This window comes from Podarcis bocagei (genome assembly GCF_964188305.1).
Source record: "Podarcis bocagei genome assembly, chromosome: 14".
In the NCBI taxonomy this organism is placed as follows: domain Eukaryota; kingdom Metazoa; phylum Chordata; class Lepidosauria; order Squamata; family Lacertidae; genus Podarcis; species Podarcis bocagei.
The window spans coordinates 52996057-53017808 of NC_138139.1; the positions used below are offsets into that span (position 1 = coordinate 52996057).

Consider the following 21752-nt stretch of genomic DNA (forward strand, 5'->3'; position numbering starts at 1 on the left):
GGAATCTGTACCACCAGAAGTCCCCGGTTCATCTTCGGCAGTGGTGGCGGCAGCGGGAGCCAGCCAGAGCCAACTGTGCTGCCAGGCTGGCTCCAGGTTGTTGAGGCTGCTGCCGCCACATTTCCCAGGGACAGATTTGCAAATCTGGGGACATTCCAGGGACGGAATTTGTCCCGGGACAGATGTGCAAATCTGGGGACTGTCCCCGGGAACCAGGGACGTCTGGTAACCCTACTCTGGGCATTTTCAGCTGGTCACTTTCTCTTACTCCATCCTCACTGTCTTTTAATGGGTGAACTTCGTGGCTGCATGACCCTGTTTGCTTCTATTTATTGTTCACTCCAATAACTTTGATGGAAGGGTGGTTTACCGGTATCGTAATAGATAAACAATGAATTAAATTTAAGTGTCCAGAGTACAAGAACCACTGCCCTACAGGTATCTGGTTGGCAGCTGTGAGAACAGGCTGCTGGACTAGATGAGCCGTGGGCCTGATCCAGCAGCCAGGATCCTCGTACGTTTTCAGTGCATTTGGGTACCAGTTGCTGGAAACCCCGGAGGGGAGGGTGTTCTGGTCTCAGTGGCGTAGCGTGGGTTGTCAGCACCCGGGGCAAGGCAAGTAATTTGCACCCCCTAACCCGTGGATTTGCGCCCCCTAACCCTAACCCCCAGATGTTGCGCCCGGTGCCGCCGGCACCCCCTGCACCCCCCACGCTACGCCACTGTCTGGTCTTGCTCACGGGCTTTTCTCCATCTCCTTGGCCACTGTGAGGATGCTGGACTGGGGGGGGGGGCTGGCCTGATCCGGCCCCAGGGCTCTCCTAACGTCCTTCCCGGCAGCAGGGATAACATACTTGGCTCCTAACCTTGAACGCTCTTGGGAGGAAAAGGCTTGTTAAAAGCATTTTCCGGATGCCAGGGATGCAAAGGCTGGAACGCGCAAGACTTGCCAATATGTTCTGAGGAAGGGCCAGTCAAATGATAACCGGGGTGGTTTGTTTTTCCTGCGGTTTGTTTTCCTATCACGCCCCCACTTCCCCCAACACTGCCCCCCCACCTCATCGGAGCCCCCCCCTCCTCCTGCCTCGCCTGCTCTCTCCCCAGTCCGCACCCCGCCTCTCCAGCCGGCGGCGCGCAAACCCCATCCGCCCGGCGCGTCACTGCTTCGCCAGCTGCCCCCGCTCCGTCTCCCGCTCGCCCCAGCCGGCCTCCCTCCCTCCCTCCCTCTCCGTCTGCAAGAAGGGAGATCCCCGCGCAATCCCAGCTGCGTTTGGAGGGAGAGCGAGGTAAGTGACGGCCGCTTCGCCGCCGCCAAGCGCTGCAGATTTGCAAGAGAGGCGAGCGAGCGAGGAAGAACCCCGCTGCAAATCGAGGAGGAGGAGGAAACGCGCCTTTGCAAAGTGGCTTCTCCAGATCCGGGGAGGTGGCGGGAGGAGTTTGGGGACTCCCCACTCCCTGGGGAGAAAAGGGCAGGTGCGTCGCGCACAACTGCAAGAAATGCTGGCGAGCCACGTCGTTGCTCAGGCTCCGCCAAGTGCCGTCTTAGGAAGGGACTTCGCTCATATCCGCGTTGACGCGGGAGATCCGTTTCCCGGCTTCGCTGCCGCCGCTCGACCGGGAGAATTCAGTTGCCTGGGGCTCCCGTTGCCCTTCGCCCGTCATCGGACGGGAAGAAGGACAAGCGTCGAGCAACTTGCGGCAGGCTCGGGGGCAGAGGCGTTGCGGATCGGGAGGTGCTGCAGCGGGGTGTGAGTGAACGTGAGAATGAGCCCGGGAGTCGCGTTCCGGGGTCCGGCGCGCACGCGGGTCGGGAGAGCGTGACGGGCGGGCACCCGCGTCCACAGTGCCGGGCCGAAAGGGGAAAGGGGTCCCAAGGGGAGGGGGTGCGATCGGCGCCAGGTTTATCTCTAAACTCGCAGGATGCGCCAAGAGTGGCTGGTGTTCTGCAAAATAATACCGCCGCCCGCCCTGCACCTCTGGAGGCCCTTCCGTTAACCTTTACATTCGTGTAAATCCCGCCCCGCCTTTTTAATAGATGGAGCGAGCGCTTCTGAAGCAGGCAGCGTGGTTTAGGAGCATAGGAAGCTGCGTTGCCGATCTAGTTCAGTGCTGCCAGCACTGGCCGGCAGCGGCACTCCAGGGGTTCAGAGGAGGCATTGCCAGCCCTAGACGGAAATGCTGGGACCTGTTGCATGCAAAGCAGGTTCTTTAGCGGTAATCTACAGCCCTTCCCTAGGGCATCATTAAACAAAAATACTGTCTCACCCAAAAAGTGATATAGAATCAGGATTGTAGCGGTGGAAGCGACCCCACAGGTAATCTAGTGTCCAGCCTCCTGCAATGCAGAAATCACAACTAAAGCATCCGAGGTCTGCTTAAAAACCTCCAAGGAAATGAAGTTTGCCATCTTCTGAGGGAGTCTGTTCTACGGCCGAACAGTTCTAGCTCTTCCAGATGTTTAATCTGAAGCTGCTTTCTTCTAACTTGAATCCATTAGTTTGGGTCCTACTCTCCAGAGCAGGAAAAAACAAGCTTGCTCCATCTTCCATGTGGCAGCCCTTTAGGAAAGCCATCAAATCCTCCTCTTTTCCAGGCTAAACCTACCAAACTCCTTCAACCGTTCCTCATCAGGCTTGGTTTCCGGACCCTTGATCATCTTGGTTGCCCTCCTCTGCACCCGTTCCAGCTTGTCAACATCCTTCTTAAACTGCGACACCAAGAACTGGACACAGTACTCCAGCTGTGGTCTGACCAAGGCAGACTAGAGCAATACTATGACTTCCCTTGATCGGGGCATGATGCTTCTGTTGATGCAGCCTAGAATAGCATTTGTACTTTTTTGTTGCTGCAGCACACTCCCAGAAGTTATTCCTTCTCTGGTCACTGCTATGGATGGACGGCCAGACTGACCATCCAGGCACTGTGATTGTCTCCAAAGCATTCCCATACGGCAGTGTTAACGTTGCCAGACTTCATGTCACGTTTGCAGACATCTTTGTAACACAGAGTTGGTCTGCCGATGGGCTTGGTGCCCGAAGCCAGCTCCCCGTAGAGCATGGGTAGGCAAACTAAAGCCCGGGGGCTGGATCCGGCCCAACCGCCTTCTAAATCTGGCCTGCGGACAGTCTGGGAATCAGCATGTTTTTACATGAGTAGAATGTGTGCTTTTATTTTAAATGCATCTCTGGGTTATTTGTGGGGCATAGGAATTTGTTCATATTTTTTCTTCTTCAAAATATAGTCCAGCCCCCCACAAGGTCTGAGGGACAGTGGACCGGCCCCCTGCTGAAAACGTTTGCTGACCCCTGCCGTAGAGCATGCCCCTGGGGATCCTGCCATTTTCCATTCTGTGGACATGGCCGAGCCAGGATAGGAGTGTGAACAGACTGGGAATGTGGGCTTGAGAACACATCTTGGTTTGAGACTCTGCCCTGCCATGTGAAACCCCAAATCTTCCTGATGCAGCGCATATGGAAAGTGTTGAGGCATCACTCCTGGTGGCTGTAATTGCCCATGACTCACTTCCGTAAAGCAGCATGCTCAACAGGCAAGCCTGGTAGACCTTCGTCTTGGTATTGGATTTTAGCATCATCTTTCCCCAAAGCCTTTTGGAGAGGCAAGCTGTGGCCGTAGCTGCCTTGCTGGCACTCTTCTCCAGCTCTTCTCCTGTGATGCTGGCGTTGGGAGAAGAGACAGTTTGGGTTGCTTCCCCAGGAAACAGGAAGGAGCCTGTGCAAACTGTGTAGGTAGACTCTTACTGCTCCTCATCACAGCACAATTCCTAGGAGCCACACACATCCAACGGTGAGGAAGATTAACGTTACCAGTCATCTCCGTTTCCCAGGGACAGTCCCCGGATTTACAAATCAGTACCCATATAAATGCAGGTGGCGCTGTGGGTTAAACCACAGAGCCTAGGGCTTGCCGATCAGAAGGTCGGCGGTTTGAATCCCCATGACGGGGTGAGCTCCCGTCACTCGGTCCCAGCTCCTGTCAACCTAGCAGTTCGAAAGCATGTCAAAGTGCAAGTAGATAAATAGGTACTGCTCCAGCGGGAAGGTAAACGGCGTTTCCGTGCACTGCTCTGGTTCACCAGAAGCGGCTTAGTCATGCTGGCCACATGACCCGGAAGCAGTACGCCGGCTCCCTCGGCCAATAAAGCGAGATGAGCGCCGCAACCCCAGAGTTGGTCACGACTGGACCTAATGGTCAGGGGTCCCTTTACCTTCACCTTTACCCATACAAAATCCATTGAAGTTGAAAAGTGTCCCCAGATTCATGGAAAAAATCTAGTAAAACCTTAGGGTAGATCCAAGTTCAGCTATGTCACAGAGCTCCAATTTTCCTACACCTCTTTTTAGTTGCCTGTCGTGTGAGCTCGGGCCTCTGGTGGCCCCTGTTTTGCTTTTTTAAAACCGGTCTTGCCTTAAAAACAAGGCCCATTTATGCAAAGTATCCGGTCTCTCCAGAGAAGTGTGAACAAGGTGCCCCTGAGCAGTGTGGAAAAGCTGCCGTTCGCCCGTGGGCGCCTTCATGACATGGTTTTTATTCTGAGAAGCTCTGCATGGTGACGGTCTGTGTGCATTTCCTTGTCCTCTGTTCTGGGCACATGGGAAATGGCAGGAGAAGGAGGCTCCTGAATGTCTGCCAGGGCTGGGGGGGGGGGGCAAACAGAACGGAGAGATCACTAAAATGAACGGCCAAGTGGAATATGCAGCTTTGAAACAGAGCGACAGAGCGGGGGGGGGGGGGAGGGAGCCCTTGGCAGAGTTGCAAAAGCCATGTGAACCTGTGAGCCAAATACGGCTTGCTTCAGCAGAGCATCATTATGAACTTCAGTTCATAATGTCCCACTCATTGCACTCTCTGATTTACAAATGGAAAATGAGGACTGAACGGGTGGCTTTGCCCAATGCCTTTAGCGACAAGCGATGCTAAACTGCATTTAGTGCTCCTCGTTTTCAAAGGGTTCAGCCAGAACACGGCTGAATGCGGCAGCTAGACTGGTGACTGGGAGTGGCCGCCGGGACCACATAACACCGGTCCTGAGAGATCTGCGTTGGCTCCCAGTATGCTTCCGAGCACAATTCAAAGTGCTGGTGCTGACCTTAAAAGCCCTAAACGGCCTTGGTCCAGTATACCTGAAGAAGCGTCTCCACCCCCATCGTTCTGTCAGGACACTGAGGTCCAGCACCGAGGGCCTTCTGGCGGTTCCCTCACTGTGAGAAGTGAGGTTACAGGGAACCAGGCAGAGGGCCTTCATGGTGGTGGTGCCCGCCATGTGGAATGCCTGCTCTTCAGATGTGAAGGAAATAAGCAGCTATCTTATCTTTAAAAGACATCTGAAGGCAGCCCTGTTTAGGGAAGTTTTTAATATTTAATGCTGTATTGTTTTTAACACTCAATTGGGAGCTGCCCAGAGTGGCTGGGGAAACTCAGCCAGGTGGTCAGGGTATAAATAATAAATTATTATTATTATTATTATTATATTATAACACAGCTTAGATCCAGATAGAATCACCAAGTTGGAAGACTTGGGACAGATAAGAGAAAGTCCTTCTTCACGCAGCACGGGGTCAAATGATGGAACTTGCTCCCCCAGGAGGTAGTGATGGCTACTAACAAGGATGGCTTGAAAAGAGGATGAGACGCATTCATGACGGAGAAGAGGGCTCTCAGCGGGTCCTAGCCACAAGGGCCATACTCTGCCTTCCACAGTTGGAGGCAGCCATGATTCTGAATCCCACTTGATGCAAACTGTGGGAGGGGGGAGTGCTGCTCATATGCCCAAATCCTGCTTGCGGGTTTCCTATCTGGGCAAGGGCCTTGGCCCAGTATACCTGAAGGAGCATCTCCACCTCCATCGTTCTGCCCGGACACTGAGGTCTAGCTCTGAGGGCCTTCTGGTGGTTGCCTCCCTGCAAGAAGTGGTGATACAGGGAACCAGGCAGAGGGCCTTCTTGGTAGTGGCACCCGCCCTGTCTGACTTTTAGAAGACAACTGAAGGCAACCCTCTTTAGGGAAGTTTTTAATGTTAGATTTTTTATGATATTCTGTTGGGAGATGCCCAGAGTGGCTGGGGAAACCCAGCCAGATGGGTGGGCTATACATATTCTTATTCTTATTCTTATTCATTAAGCCACTGTGAGAACAGGATGCTGGACTAGAAGGGACACTGGCAAGATGTCCCAGAATCCACAGCCTCTTTCTCACTCCCTTGAGCCATTCACTTGCCGCTGCCTTTGCCTATGGAACAGGTTGCCAACTCCCCCTGCTCCTAGTGTAGCAGCCCAGAGTGTTGGACTGGGGCTTAGGAGACCTGGATTTAAACCACCTCCTCAGCCATGAAGCTCACTGGGTGAGAGTCTCTCAGCATAGCCTACCTCACAGGTTAGCTGTGAGGATAAAAAGGGGAAGGGGAGAATGCCCTTGAGCTCTTTGGGTGAAAGGTAGGATATAAATGCAATACTACAACAATAAAAGAAACGGGATATTTTATTATCATTTACAGTGGTACCTCGGGTTACATATGCTTCAGGTTACAGGCGCTTCAGGTTACAGACTCCGCTATCCCAGAAATATTACCTCGGGTTAAGAACTTTGCTTCAGGATGAGCACAGAAATCATGCTCCGGCGTCAGCAGCTGGAGGCCCCATTAGCTAAAGTGGTGCTTCAGGTTAAGAACAGTTTCAGGTTAAGTATGGACCTCCGAACGAATTAAGTACTTAACCCGAGGTACCACTGTATTTCTTAATTGCTTTCTAAGCAATCGTCTCAAGCTGATACAGTGGTACCTCGCAAGACGAATGCCTCGCAAGACAAAAAACTCGCTAGACGAAAGGTTTTTTCGTCCGCGATTTGCCTCGCAAGACGAATTTCCCTACGGGCTTGCTTCGCAAGACGAAAACGTCTTGCGACTTTGTTAAGCCATTTAAACCGTGCTTCGCAAGACAAAAAATTCGCTAGACGGCAAAACTTGCGGAACAAATTAATTTCGTCTTGCGAGGCACCACTGTATATGCTAGAGATAATTAAAAAGACAAAAAAGCAAAAACTTTTAAAATGAACCTTAAGCCATACAAAGCAGACATTTGTGGTGAAGAGCCATTTATCCCGCTGGGAAGCAGTCAGAACAAAAATGCCTTCAGTTGCTTCCAGAATGTGGGCTCCTGCAGGGATGCTATTCCACAGAACAGGGATAGCCACATTAAAAGCCCTGTTCCGAGTTACTCCGGAGGAGGCTTCTGAGATCTTTGGAACTTGCAGGATAAACTTTCCCACAGACCACACGGGGCTACTGAGTATATAAGAGATAAGGGGGATCTCGCAGGAAACCTGATCCTGAGTTGTACAGGGACTTGTACTACTGTTAAATCATTGGACGCCAGACAGCTTTGCAAATCACCTGGAAATTCACCAGTAGACCCCAGTCTTCCTTGTAGGCACTTCTGGTTTAAAGCAGTAGGGTGCAAAACCTTTTGACGTCCCACGGTTAAACTCTCGTTCTGCCACACAGTTGTGCCCTATTTATTATGCTGCTCTTGTTGACTGCCATTGCTCCAGAATACGTCTTATCCGAGGAGGGGGGTGGCAGAGCAAAGCTCAGAATGAGAAGGATGGAGCTGAACCTTCAAAGAGAATAATTCATGGGTGCTTGTCGGGGAGTTGCTTGGTAGTAGCTGACTTACAAAGGGAATCATTTATGAAGAGATCATTGAAAATTGCACGTGGTGTAATTTAGGGGTTCCTGGCATGATGGCAGCAGTAAGCAATGCATTGTATTACAGGAAGGAAGTTCCATGGAGCATCATTTTGGATGGAAACGCTAAACCAAACCATTCTGCAACCGCAGATTGGGATTGAGTTTTCCCAGGGGATGGAGAAATAATGACTATTTTTTAAAACAGGCAGGTAGATAGCGTCTTACACCAATTTCACTTATGCGATTGCAGACTTACGTGGATCACTGCCAAATAAATAAGCAAATAAATAAATAAGATGGAGAAAATGTAGGCAGGAGAGCAGGGGGAAATGGCTGGCAAGTCCAACCCTTTGCAATGCAGGAATCCTGCCGACACTTGTCCCTGGTTGGGCTCGAACCACCAACCTTCTGATTAACAGCCGGATGCACTGACCCATTTTGCCAAGGATTGCGGGGGTGATGATTAAATACTTACATCTTTCTGGGATCTGATTATTTAACGGGCAACAAAACAAATGTGAAATGGTGCCCCCTGGGTTCTGGGCTCACAGCTTTGATCTCTTCTAAACCGCCATCCTACAACACCTTGAGATGTTTCAGGTGATCCTCAGGGCTTGCTGGCTCCCCTGGCAAGCTCCCCTGAGAGAGAGCAGAGTCTAGTTAGTATAAAGACTTGTTGGAAAACAAAACCCCTAGATGGTTGTCACCCTTGGAGGCTAAGGCATTGAAGAAACTCAATATGGAGGCCGAATGGCCAAAGTATTGGGAAATCTTGGAACAAGATGGAGATAAACTGAAATTACAAAGTCATGAGAAATTGAAACCTAAAGTACGAGATTGGCTCCATTATTATCAAATAATGGAGGTTTACAAACAAGATAGAAAAATTGGCTTCCAGGTGGAGAAATCAAAATTAGAAACTGAATTGTTAGAACCCAATACCAAGAATTTGTCAAGAATGTATAATTTGCTGCTGAAATGGAATACACAAGATGAAACAGCTAAATCGGCTATGATTAAGTGGGCACAGGACATTGGTCATAACATTATGTTTGCTGACTGGGAATGGTTGTGGAACACTGGTATAAAATTTACGGCATGTAATGCCTTAAAGGAAAATATCATGAAAATGATCTATAGGTGGTACATGACCCCAGTCAAGCTAGCAAAAATTTATCATTTGCCTGATAATAAGTGTTGGAAGTGTAAAGAAACTGAAGGTACTTTCTATCACCTTTGGTGGACGTGCCCGAAGATTAAGGCTTTCTGGGAAATGATATATAACGAAATGAAAAAGGTACTTAAATGTACTTTCCCTAAGAAACCAGAGGCCTTTCTCTTGGGCATTGTCGGTCAATTGGTGTCAAATAAAGATAGAACCTTTTTTATGTACGCCACGACAGCAGCAAGAATACTTATCGCAAAGTATTGGAAGACACAAGATCTACCCACCCTGGAAGAATGGCAGATGAAAGTGATGGACTATATGACATTGGCTGAGATGACTGGCAGAATCCGCGACCAGGGGAAGGAGACGGCGGAAGAAGAATGGAAGAAATTTAAAATCTATCTTAAGGACTATTATAAACTTGATGAATGTTAGAATGTCGAGGTTTGGAGAATGAAAGGGTTACAGCGATATAAGATTAGACTGAGGGAAAGATTAAGAAGACATATGCTTGACAGAACTACTTAGAAGTTGCTGGAAAATTTTGGACATTGGGATGCAGAAAGGGGAGGTATGGGGGAGTCCGAGAAACAAGGTTTATGAAAAAAAGGTCATGAAACTATACGTGTTTGTATGTCTTTTTATATGTTTGTATTGTTTTAAAATTTTTTGTAAAACCAATAAAAATTTATATATATATTAAAAAAAAAGAGAGCAGAGTCTAGTTAGATGCTGACCATGGTTTCTTCTCCTGGCAGAGGGCGGCACCACTGAAGCGGGGTCTGCCGTCAGCGATGTTGCAGTGCAGACATGCCCAAGAGTTCAGCTTTGGGCCCCGAGCGCTGAAGGACGCTCTGATCTCCACGAACCCTGCGCTGCAGGAGCTCTACGCCAAGGCCTTCTCCAGCGCCGAAAAGCTCTTCCTCTCCGAAGCGTACAACCCGCACAGGACACTTTTCTGCAGCCTGTTCATCCGGACGGCTTTCGACTGGCTCCTTAGCCACCCTGATGCCCCTGAGGACTTTGAAACCTTCTACTACTCCCTGCTGAGGAGGAAGCAGAGAGTCTACCGCAAGCACATATACCTGCAGCCTATAGGTAATGCACCTGCTGGGTCTTTGGCACCAACTAACAAAGGAGACAAGGATGCCATGTGTTGAATTGAGGTTGTGATGGGAGACAGGGAAAGAGGGATCTGTGGCTTTAGTGCCTTTCCTTGGGGTCAGGGCACCTGCTTTGCATGCAGAAGGTCTCACGGTAGGGCTGGGGGAGACCCCTGCCTGAAACCCTGGTCAGCTGCTGCCAGTCAGTGTAAGCGATGCTGAGTTAGATGGACCAATGGTCTGAACTCTGTATAAGGCAGCTTCCTATGTTCTTTAGAAGGGTGCCAGCCCTCCCATCAGATGTCAAAGAGATAAACAACTACCTGACATTTAGAAGACATCTGAAGGCAACCCTGTTCAGGGGAGTTTTATGTGTGACATTTTAAAGTATTTATAATCTTTGTTGGAAGCCGCCCAGAGTGGCTGGAGAAACCCAGCCAGATGGGCAGGGTACAAATAAATTATTATTATTATTATTATTATTATTATTATTATTATTATTATTATTATTATTATTATTATTACAGCAGCAGCAACTGTAGTGGCTCTGACTACAACAGTACTTGATAGTCTGACTGATTTCCCTGTAGTTCCTTTCTTTGACCAGGGCTTGGTGGTGACCGAATCTTCACCTGAAATCCCTTAGGAAACAGACTGAGAGGCCACTCTTGTCTTTGAAGTCCTGCTTCAAGTCCCCATAGGGACTTCACCAGAGCCAGTGCCCACCTTTAGTTTTACAATGGACCCTGTCCAAAATCCCCTAGAGGCAGTCACACATGTTGCTTTGGATGTAACTGAAGACCCTGGATGTGTCTTCAACACATTCTGAAGATGCTGGATTTTCCTTGGTAGACAAGCAAATCGTTTTCGCTTGCAGTAAATCTTCAGATACAGAGCGCCCTCTCCCTTATTAGTGATGTTCTTCTCTGAGGAAGGCAATGACTGCTCAAAAAGTGCAAGTGCCAGGCTCTTACAAAACATAAATAATATACAAATAATAACACTGGAGGTTTGTGCTCTTGGGATTCTTCTCCTTCCTTGGGATTTTTCTCCTTTCTTGCATTGCTGTAGGTAGGGCATAGTCCCCCCCCCCCAGAAAGAGCCCCAGAGGAATTGACTTGATGCTTCTGCTCTTAGATCTAAGCGACGGCCCTGCTGGGATCTCGCTGCTGGACTCCCTCTGTGGCTGCGTCGAGTCTTTCTTTTGGGGTCTCCGAGTCAAGTGCCTTCCTTCCGTCCCAGTCTCTTCCATCCACTGCTGTTACCGTCACAGCCAGGATTCGGACAGAGTGCAGCTTCATACAGGTAAGCCGACAGGAGAGCAAGTTGGGGGCAGCGAGGCGTGTTACTAGGAAATGGGGCTCAAGTCTGACTCGGGAGAAGGGGGTAAGTAGGGAACATTGCCAGCCCAGAGGCAAGAGTTGGAGGCAGGGGATGCTTCACGGCTGGAGGGTGGAACACAGAATGGGTTGGAAGAGGAGGAGGAGGAGGAGGCAGGGCAGGCAAATGAAGGGCCAGGTGCTTCCCCACCCTCCCCTGCACCACTGTCTCCCAGAACCAGAAGGGGAGTGAAAAGGGAGGAGCAGAGGAAGTTTCCACGTAGGCACAGTCTCCGGCTGCGTGCCCAAATCCCAACGGGAGAGAGTACATAAACTGGTGGAGGGGAAGTGGTCCCCTGTTTCTGCAACTGCTCCATAGAGGGTGGACCTGGGAAGAGCATAGTAGATGCTAGGCTGCTGTGTGTGGGTATTCAGAGCTGTAGAGGTGGCTTTAAGTGTGATCTTTGACAGTTAAGAGCTAGCTACCTCCCATGTGCATTCTTTTGGCTGGGAAGTGCCTTTGACAGTTACCGGGAACTTGAGGTCATCCTTGCCCTCTTCCCTTCTTCCTTGAATACGTCCTTGGGCCCCCTCAACCCTCTTAGGCCAGGGATAGAGAAGCAATGTGGCCCTCCAGAGGTTGTTGGACTCCAGTTCCCATCATCCTTGGCCACTGGCCGTGCTGGTGGAGCTGATGGGAATTGAAGTCCAGCAACCTCTGGAAGGCTGCACAGCTTTCCCACCATGATTTAGGCGATGTTTGCCTTTTGCCTGCACAGTAGAGGAGGAAAGGTGTGAGGCAGGGGGTGGGAGAATAATATTTCCATGGAAAATCATTCCATGACTAGCAGCTGCAACAGTAACCAACCAGATGGAGGACTGGAACCACATTTTCCTTTTGGAACACCCCCCCCCCCCCTGCACCACAAAAAACATATTTCCATCCCTTTGTTTTCATGGAAAAAGGTGCTAACCCAAATTGGGTGTGTTCATAATGGATTCCGGATTAGACTGATACCCTGCGGATGTGTTCTGTTCATCCTGTTCCACCCAAGCTACCCAGGAAAGGTTGCAATATATTTAAACTAAGGCTTGAAAATAAATGCTAAAAATCTCATTGGAATAACAAGTCATTACAGAATATAATGGCTTTGGTCTAAGCTACCTGAAAGCTCCTATCTCCCTATACAAACCCATCCAGGTCCTCGAATGAGCATCTTCTCCTGGCCCCATCAATATAAGAGGCACAGTTGGGGATGACATGGGAGAGACAGGGCCTTTTCTGTGGCCGCTCCCATACTGTGGGATTCCTTCCCTAGAGAGGTCAGACTGGCTCCCTTTACTTTATCTTGTGAACCTCCCTGAGATCTTCGGGTGAAGGGCAGTATACTTTAATGCTGGTTCCAAGTGTGTTTCTCATGTATTTTAACTGTGTTTTTCCATTGGCTAGTTTTATTGCTTTGTATTTTCCAATAGTGTTTTTAAATGCTGTCAGCTGCCTTGAATCCCATCTTGGGAGAAAGGCAGGAAATAAATACACAGTGGCGTAGCGTGGGTTGTCAGCACCCGGGGCAAGGCAAGTAATTTGCGCCCCCTAACCCGTGGATTTGCGCCCCCTAACCCTAACCCCCAGATGTTGCGCCCGGTGCGGCCGGCCCCCCCCTGCACCCCCCCACGCTACGCCACTGTAAATAACAGTACACAAACAGGCAAGCAAAAGCCTGAAACAGGGTAGGCTGTACTTGCTGCTGAAGGGCAGGGAATAGGTTTCTAAATTCTCCACCAAGGGAATTGAAAGATTGACAAGTTTCACTGGACTGTGTCTTTTGTTTTGGCATCTTCCTTCCCCCCTGTAGATGGGATCCTGACCTTTCTGAAGAACAACAAGCCCATGGATGCCCTCTGCGTCTTGGGTCTCACCCTTGCCGACCTCTATCCCTGTGAAACATGGAGCTTCACCTTCAGCAAGTTCTTGCCTGGCCAAGGTTTGTCCAGGGATAGGGAGGAAAACACCTCCATAGTTCTCTTAAAAACTAGTAGTGACGAGGCCGTATGCTATGGTCACCAGATTTTTTTCAATGAATCCGGGGACACTTTTTTTTTTTTTTTGAAGCTGAGTAGCAACAGGGAGTCAGTAGCGGGGATGGTGGGGCAAAAGAACACATGCATATTGTATAAAGGTGCAAAGCCCTTCTTTTGCACCCTGTGAAACATAAATGCACAGTTTTTTAAAAAACTGGGCAACAGCACGCCACACGCCCGTGACTCCCGAGCCTTCCCCAATCTCCTGTCCCCTTCCTCCTTTGTTTTGACTGATTGGGGCAGGCTTGGGAGTCACAGGCGGGCGGCTGTTGCCCAGTTTTTTAAAAAAACTCTGCACATTTATGTTTCACAGGGTGCAAAAGAAGGGCTTTGCACCTTGCCTAGCAGAGAAACCACCTGCCTTGCACCCCTCCTGGGCAATGCCCGCCCGCCCGTGACTCCTGAGCCTCCCCAGATCTGTCAAAACAAAGGGGGAAGGGGGCAGGAGATCTGTACCACCGGACATTCCTGGTTCCCCTTCAGCAGTGGAGGCAGCAGCGAGCAGCTCCTGAAGCCAGCCAGAGCCAACTGCGCTACCAGGCTGGCTCCGGGCTGCTGAGGCTGCCACCGCCACGTTTCCCGGGGACAGATTTGCAAATCTGGGGACATTCCAGGGACGGAATTTGACTGGGGACAGATTTGCAAATCCAGGGACTGTCCCCGGGAACAGGGGATGTCTGGTAACCCTACCGTATGCCCTCTGGGGAGGGAGCTCCAAAGATGTGGAGCCACCAGTAAAAAGGCTCTGTCTCTGGAACCCACCAGTCTAACAGCATAAATGTAGTATCATCTCCCTCTCTACAGGAAAGGACCATAGTTCAGTGGGCACAGCATCTGACTTGCAAGCTAAAGGTCCCAGGTTCCACCCCCAACATCTCCTGACAGGGCTGAGAGAGACACCTGTCTAAAACCCTGCAGAGCTGCCAATCAGCGTTGACAGTACTGATTTAGATGGACCAACCAGTGGTCTGACTTCGTTGCCTATGTTCCTGTGCTCTTCTTTCAACTTGCCACACCCAAGCCCACCTTTTCCACAAAGCACTTCCTTAACATCCACACTCCAGTCTTCATTCCCAGAATGAGCACCTCTGGCTGCATCTGCTCACATCTGTCAGCTGTTGCCCTTGGCTCTCACCTCCGTTTGCTATCCCAGGGATGGCAGGAGTTGCAGTCACAGGTTGACCACTGCCATTTGGGACTGTGAGCTCCTTGGAGTGTGGGGTGTGATGCTGAAGCCAGATGCATACAGGTGGGGGAATTCATGGCTATAAGTGGCTACTAGGCACAATGGCTCTGCTCTGCCTCTAGAGTTGGGAGGCAGCAGCAGCAGAAGAAGAGTTTGGACTTGATATCCCGCCTTTCACTCCCCTTTTTGTTGTTGTTTAGTCATTTAGTCATGTCCGACTCTTCGTGACCCCATGGACCAGAGCACGCCAGGCACTCCTGTCTTCCACTGCCTCCCGCAGTTTGGTCAAACTCATGCTGGTAGCTTCAAGAACACTGTCCCACCATCTCGTCCTCTGTCATCCCCTTCTCCTTGTGCCCTCCATCTTCCCCAACATCAGGGTCTTTTCCAGGGAGTCTTCTCTTCTCATGAGGTGGCCAATTCACTCCCCTCAAGGAGTCTCAAAGCGGCTAACATTCTCCTTTCCCCTCCTCCCCCACAACAAACACTCTGTGAGGTGAGTGGGGCTGAGAGACTTCAGAGAAGTGTGACTGGCCCAAGGTCACCCAGCAGCTGCAGGTGGAGGAGCGGGGAAGTGAACCCGGTTCACCAGATTACGAGTCCACCGCTCTTAACCACTGCACCACACTGGCTCTCTTCTGTGCTTCTGAATCCTGGTTGCTAGAAACCGCTCTTGTGCTCTGATCCTGCTTGGTGGTTCCTCACAGGCAGCTGGGAGAGGAGGACGCTGGACCAGCAGAGTCACTGGTCTGGTGCAGCAGGTTCTTCTTAAGTTCTTAATGCGTTTGCCCCTCCCTGTATATTTTTGACTGGATTAATTTAAGAGTGGTACAATGATCGATTGTGGTCCTCTCCTCCTGAAATCCTGCCAGTTCTTCCGCTATTCTGCAGTTTTCTATAACTTCTTGTTCCGGTTTCATTAATAGTTGCCAAGCGTTTAATGTGGCAGGGATATCAATGAGGTTCATTGGGTGGTTAATTAGTTGGACAGCCTCCACCCCGCTTTCTGATATAGAGGAACCCTGGTAAACCAACCAGATGGACATTAGGCAGTTTTCTTCAAAAATAAAACAAACAAAGGATCCTACCAGATTAATTGTAATTTAATTCATTTAGCTCTACCAGCGCTTTTTTTTTGCAGCACAGTTATCAATCCTGCTGCTTTTCCAACTGCTTGTTTTATGCTTTTAAAACCGGGTTTTCTTGCAGTTTAGTAATCTGGAATTCTATATTTTAAGCTGCCTGGGAATTGATCTGAAATAATAAAATAAATACTAACGAAATGCCTGTGAGGGTACACTAGATAAAGCTACCTGTGGCAGAGCATCTTCTAGACTTGTGTAGTCAAGTCCCAGGGGCCTGGGTGGTGCTGTACAAACTCTGCGGCTCAGTAGGCCAGATCTTTCGGTCCCTCTGTGGGCAGGTAGGTGAGTCCATCCACTTGTCAATCATCTGGTGTTATAATGACATCAAGGTTGACCCACGGAGATCAGGGAGGGGTTGTTCCACCAGCATGTTCCCCATAGCAGGGGTTCCATCTCGCCCTCTGGATTGTGGAAGCCCGCCGCCGCAACATGGAAGTTGCGGTGGCTGGCAGCTCCTCTTCCTCCTCAGCCAGCGACGCACCCTTTTCCACGATGGAGGGGCGCTGTGTCCAAGCTCTACCCCCGAAAAGGGTGCGTCGCTGGTTGGCTGTGGAGGGCGGAGCTGAACTGTTTCTCTCTCAGAGGCAGCATCATAGCCTACCGGCGGCTTTTCTCATTGACTTTGTGGGTGCCCACAAGCACCCACAGCCCCCTGGAGTTGGCTCTTATGCCCCATAGGGAACACAGTGGCAAAGCAGCATCTTGTTGTTGTTTAGTCGTTTAGTCGTGTCCGACTCTTCGTGACCCCATGGACCAGAGAACGCCAAGCACTCCTGTCTTCCACTGCCTCCCGCAGTTTGGTCAAACTCATGCTGGTAGCCTCAAGAACACTGTCCAACCATCTCGTCCTCTGTCGTCCCCTTCTCCTTGTACCCTCAATCTTCCCCAACATCAGGGAGTCTTCTCTTCTCATGAGGTGGCCAAAGTATTGGAGCCTCAGCTTCAGGATCTGTCCTTCCAGTGAGCCCTCAAGGCTGATTTCCTTAAGAATGGAGAGGTTGGATCTTCTTGCAGTCCATGGGACTCTCAATAGTCTCCTCCAACAGCATAATTCAAAAGCATCTATTCTTTGGCGATCAGCCTTCTTTATGGTCCAGCTCTCACTTCCATACATCACTAGCAGGGCTGAATTCTCTGTTCATCGGTTAAATGCTACTACTTTGGCTGAATGTGCAAGTTCCCTATGGGGAACTGGTGGGCACAGCCAGTGCAGAATTGGACCCTGTTCCCGCACCCATCAGCTTATGTCAGCTGATTGATAGCTGGGCCTGGTTTTGGAGAAATGGCCTTGCGGGCAAAACTGGATCCCCTGGCAGGCCAAGATTGGCCCAGAGGCCAGAGACGCCCAACTCCTGCTATAATGGATTTATCTGAATATTAAAGTTGCGTACAGTAGCGTATTAAAAATTGAGTAATTATGAAGTTTTATTTTCTGCTTGTCAGTCTTTTATAAATTTAATGAACTTTTTTTTTAAAAAAGAAGTCAATAAGATATACTACTGAGCATTATTCTGCATGGAAAGTTCTGCACAATTTGCTTAATGCATTCTGAGGCAGCAAGGCTCCTCAAGTACACGTTTACCACACACTCTCCAGCAACAAAACCTCCTATTAATTGGTACTTAACCCCTCACTATTCTATAGAGGCATAACACTGGTTTGCTGTGTGCATAATGAAACTAAGCCGCAGTCATCCTCAGCTCTATCTCTCTCTTGCTTAATGCTTAATTTTTAGACGATAAAACAATGCTGGGATCAGACTGACATCTGTCCATCTTCTCTATATATTTCAACAGACTTCATTATATAACAGATATCTCTGTACCCAGATGTGTAAGGGTGGTTTTCCTATCTGGGTGGGATGCCTTGGTGTTTGAGGAAATGAGGCTGACCTCTCTCTCCCCTCTTGTTTCCTGCCTCCGCAGAGGTGGGGGTCTGCAGCTTTGCCAGGTTCACGGGCGACTTCCCCCAGATGGGTTGCACCACATTAAACCCAGCGCCATGGAGACAAGAGGTTCATGACGAAGTTATGGAGCACGCCAGACATCAGGCGTTGCTCTTCAACATGCTGGAGATGCTCCAGTGTTGCAAGGTGAGGCGTGCAATATTTCCCCAACAGTAGAGCACCTGCGTTGCATGCAGAAGGACCCAGGTTAAGTGCCCAGCAATTAAACACACACACAAAAGGACCTGGATTTACATATAAGCTAAAGAAGCTATAGCTTAGGGCCCCACTCTCTTGGGGCCCCCCAAAAAATTAAAGGGAAAAAAACACCTGGATGTACATTTCCAAAATATAAGATAAAAAACAAATAAAAGTTACATACAGCAACAGTGTTTTGTGTTGGGTAGGTTCCTAGTAATGGGTCCTGCCTGTTAGCCTGTTCCCTAAAATATCACTGATTTGCTCATTTCTATATATAGGGTGCCTACATTCTGCATGGACTGGTTGCAGGGCAACATGTAGCATGCAGCTGCAGACTGCAGTGCAGCACAGTTGAATGTAGGTCCATCTATTGTACCTGTTATCTAATATTAAAGAGTGCTTGTAGAATGATGATCAGGCAGCGTAGACTAAGGGTATGAGCATATATTCAACACAAAAAACAGTGACAATTTGTTGTTGACTAAACAAGCTAAACAAGCTATAGCTTATGGCCCACTCTCTTGGGAACCCCCCAAAAAAGGAAAAGAAAAACTGGGTGTACATTTCCAAAATATAAGATAAAAATAAAATAAAATAAAATCTACATACAGCAACAGTGTTTTGTGTTGTGTAGGCTCCTATCTGTTATGTGCAAATGGCTTTAGATACCTATTAGGTCCATAAATTACCATATAGCATATATTCAACACAAAAAACAGTGACAATTTGTTGTTGACAAAGGACAGCTGGACATAGAAAGGGCCCCATTACCTTCAGTAGCTGAGGGCCGCATCAAACCTCAATCCGGCCCTGGTGATGGTGGAGGAAAGGAGAACCAGTTCAAGGCAGGAAAGGCAAGCTCAACAGTGAAAGTTCAGCTTAATCCGCCGAGACCATATAACACCGGTCTTGAAAGACCTACATTGGCTCCCAGTACGTTTCCGAGCACAATTCAAAGTGTTGGTGCTGACCTTTAAAGCCCTAAACGGCCTCGGTCCAGTATACCTGAAGGAGCGTCTCCACCCCCCTCGTTCTGCCCCGACACTGAGGTCCAGCACAGAGGGCCTTCTGGCAGTTACCTCCCTGCGAGAAGCCAAGTTACAGGGAACCAGGCAGAGGGCCTTCTCAGTAGTGGCGCCCTCCCTGTGGAACGCCCTCCCACCAGATGTCAAAGAGAACAACAACTACCAGACTTTTAGAAGACATCTGAAGGCAGCCCTGTTTAGGGAAGCTTTTAATGTTTGATGTATCATTGTATTTTAATATTCTTTTGGAAGCCGCCCAGAGTGGCTGGGGAAACCCAGCCAGATGGGCGGGGTATAAATAATAAATTATTATTATTATTATTATTATTATTATTATTATTATTATTATTATTATTAATCTGCTCTTGGTTTTCCCCCCCATTGAAAGGTCACATGCCATGAGATCTGCCACCTGATTGGCTTGGGGAATTGCCGTTGGCTCCAGTGCATCATGCAGGGGGCTCTGAGTTTGGATGAAGTTCTGCTGCGGCCGCTGGAGCCCTGCCCAATATGCCTCCGGAAGCTGCAGTATGTGGTGGGTTTCAAACTCATCGAGCGCTACAAGGTAAGAGAATCAGAGAGCAAGGTGGCTCTTTCCCCTCCTTTCTGCAAGGCGGGGGTTCGTCTGGTCACTAGCTCCAGGCTGCTCATCTTACAATCCCCATCAGAGGGAGACGGAAGCAGAGAAGTTGTCTGGAGAGCAGAAACCTACAGGCGGCTCAAGAGAGTCTCAAGCCATTTGCCATGTAGGAAAGGCAAGGGATTAGCCTGTCTGTGTCCCTGTGTAGTTCTCCTTATACAGGTCCTCATTCTGGCCAGCTTATGCACCCCTAAGGCACAGGATAAGGCTGAGAGAGGACTGGCCATGGAGCAGGTGCTGGTTCCAGATGCTGTGCAGGGGCTCTGCAGGATCTGTGACCACACTCAAGGGAAATGCTTGATGCTTTAGTTCAGCTCTCCATATACTTTGGACTGCTGGACCCATCAGCCTCAGCTTGAGCTTTTTGGGGCCGATAGGAGTTGTAATCCAAAAGATCTAGTTCACAAAGGCTGCTTTAATCTGAGCTGAAGCAAATGCTTCAATAGCAAATTAGAGCTATAACAATAATTTATTAAATATATGGGTTTCCTCAGCCACTCTGGGCAGCTTCCAACAGAATATTAAAATACAATAGTCTATTAAACATTAAAAGTATCCCTAAACAGGGCTGCCTTCAGATGTCTTCTAGAAGTCTGGTAGTTGTTTTTTTCTTTGACATCTGGTGGGAGGGCATTCCACAGGGCGGGTGCCACCACCGAGAAGGCCCTCTGCCTGGTTCCCTGTAATCTCACTTCTCACAGTGAGGGAACCACCAGAAGGCCCTCAGCACTAGACAATGGGGGTGGAGATGCTCCTTCAGGTATACAGGACTGAGGCCATTTAGGGCTTTAAAAGCCAGCGCCAACGCCTTGAATTGTGCTCGGAAATGTACTGGGAGCCAATGCAGGTCTCTCAGGACTGGTGTTATATGGTCCCAGCGGCCGCTCCCAGTCACCAGTCTAGCTGCTGCGTTGTGGATTATTGCAGTTTCTGAGTCACCTTCAAAGGTAGCCCCAAGCAGAGCGCATTGCAGTAGTCCAAGCGGGAGATAACCAGAGCATGCACCATTCTGGCGAGACAGTCTGTGGGCAGGTAGGGTCTCAGCCTGTGTACCAGATGGAGCTGGTAGACAGACACAGAATTGACCTGTGCCTCCATGGACAGCTGTGAGTCCAAAATGACTCCCAGGCTGCGCACCTGGTCCTTCAGGGGCACAGTTACCCCATTCAGGACCAGGGAGTCCCCCACATCTGCCCGCCCCCTGTCCTCCAAAGACAGTACTTCTGTCTTGTCAGGATTCAACCTCAATCTCTCAGCCGCCATCCATCCTCCAACCTGCCCAAATCAGGAGTGTCAGAGAAGGTTCAGAGAAAGTCCAGGTAGGGACTTCTGCCTGGGGAGCTGCTGGCAGTCCATGTAGACAACCCCGAGCTAGGTAGACCAATGGGTCTCACTTGGAACACGGCAGCGCCCTCTGTTTCTGTGCTTCCTGATTATCAGTGCCCTGATCTGAAACGGCAGCAGAAGCAGTCACCCCGTTTTATGTTCTCTGGTGCAGAAACTCTATGCCTGGATGCAAACTCTTTTGTCTACCTGGCCCAGCCAAGACCCGGCAGACTTGTCCGTGTCGGAAGATGTTTTGCCATACAGCGCTGACTCTGGGATGGGTGGAGAGAATGATTCCGAAGCGGTGACGTCCCTCTCGGAGCCCCTGACCCCAGATACTTGCAGCCAGGCGGTTTCCACGTTGCAGGATCTTGACCTCGACGAGCCGTCCTGTTCTCTGGCCGATGCTCCCAGCCAGGAGCGACTGGGCGGTGCTCCCAAGCCCTCGGACATAATTAAGGAGTACACGCTGTGGCTGAAGATGTGCATCGCCGCTCTCGAGAAGGACGTCTCCGAGGAGGATCTCTTGCAAGTAGACAAGGCGGTGGACGCCCTGGCCCGCTGGGAAATGTTCACGGGGGAGCTGCCCAGCGTCCGGAGGGACCTGCCTTTTGCCAGTGACACTGCGGGGCTGCGGAAGGTCCTTGGAGACAAATTCTCCTCCTTGAGAAGGAAACTGAGCTCCAGGAAAGCAGCCAGGGGTGAATCTTCCCCTTGTCGCTGGAGATGGGAGGACAGTTAGCCCCACGGAGACACACTGCCTGTTTCTCATATTCATTAATTGTGGGTTTTGTTAGATCCCTTTCTTCTTGTTATGCCTCTCATCCTTTCCACTGCAAGTTCTCGTTGATTTATCAGAGAAAGAATCAAGAACTTTGCTAGTGCAATTAAAAAAAAATCTTCTACTGAA

The 21752-nt window shown here is 49.7% G+C and overlaps 1 protein-coding gene across 4 annotated transcripts; it reads left to right on the forward strand.

Moving 5' to 3' along the window:
* Nucleotides 1-1168: 1168 nt before the first annotated feature.
* AMZ1 (archaelysin family metallopeptidase 1) lies at nt 1169-21752 on the forward strand. 4 transcript variants are annotated; one of them, XM_081169586.1, is made up of 7 exons: nt 1169-1286; nt 9629-9968; nt 11111-11278; nt 13149-13277; nt 17631-17797; nt 19265-19441; nt 21015-21752. In XM_081169586.1, the coding sequence occupies exons 2-7, from the start codon at nt 9665-9667 to the stop codon at nt 21582-21584; spliced, it is 1515 nt and encodes a 504-aa protein (XP_081025712.1). In that variant the 5' UTR covers nt 1169-1286; nt 9629-9664; the 3' UTR covers nt 21585-21752. The 4 variants fall into 4 exon arrangements, with proteins under 4 accessions (XP_081025712.1, XP_081025715.1, XP_081025714.1 ...); XM_081169589.1 differs by having other exon boundaries at nt 21059-21259; XM_081169588.1 differs by lacking the exon at nt 1169-1286 and adding an exon at nt 1353-1473.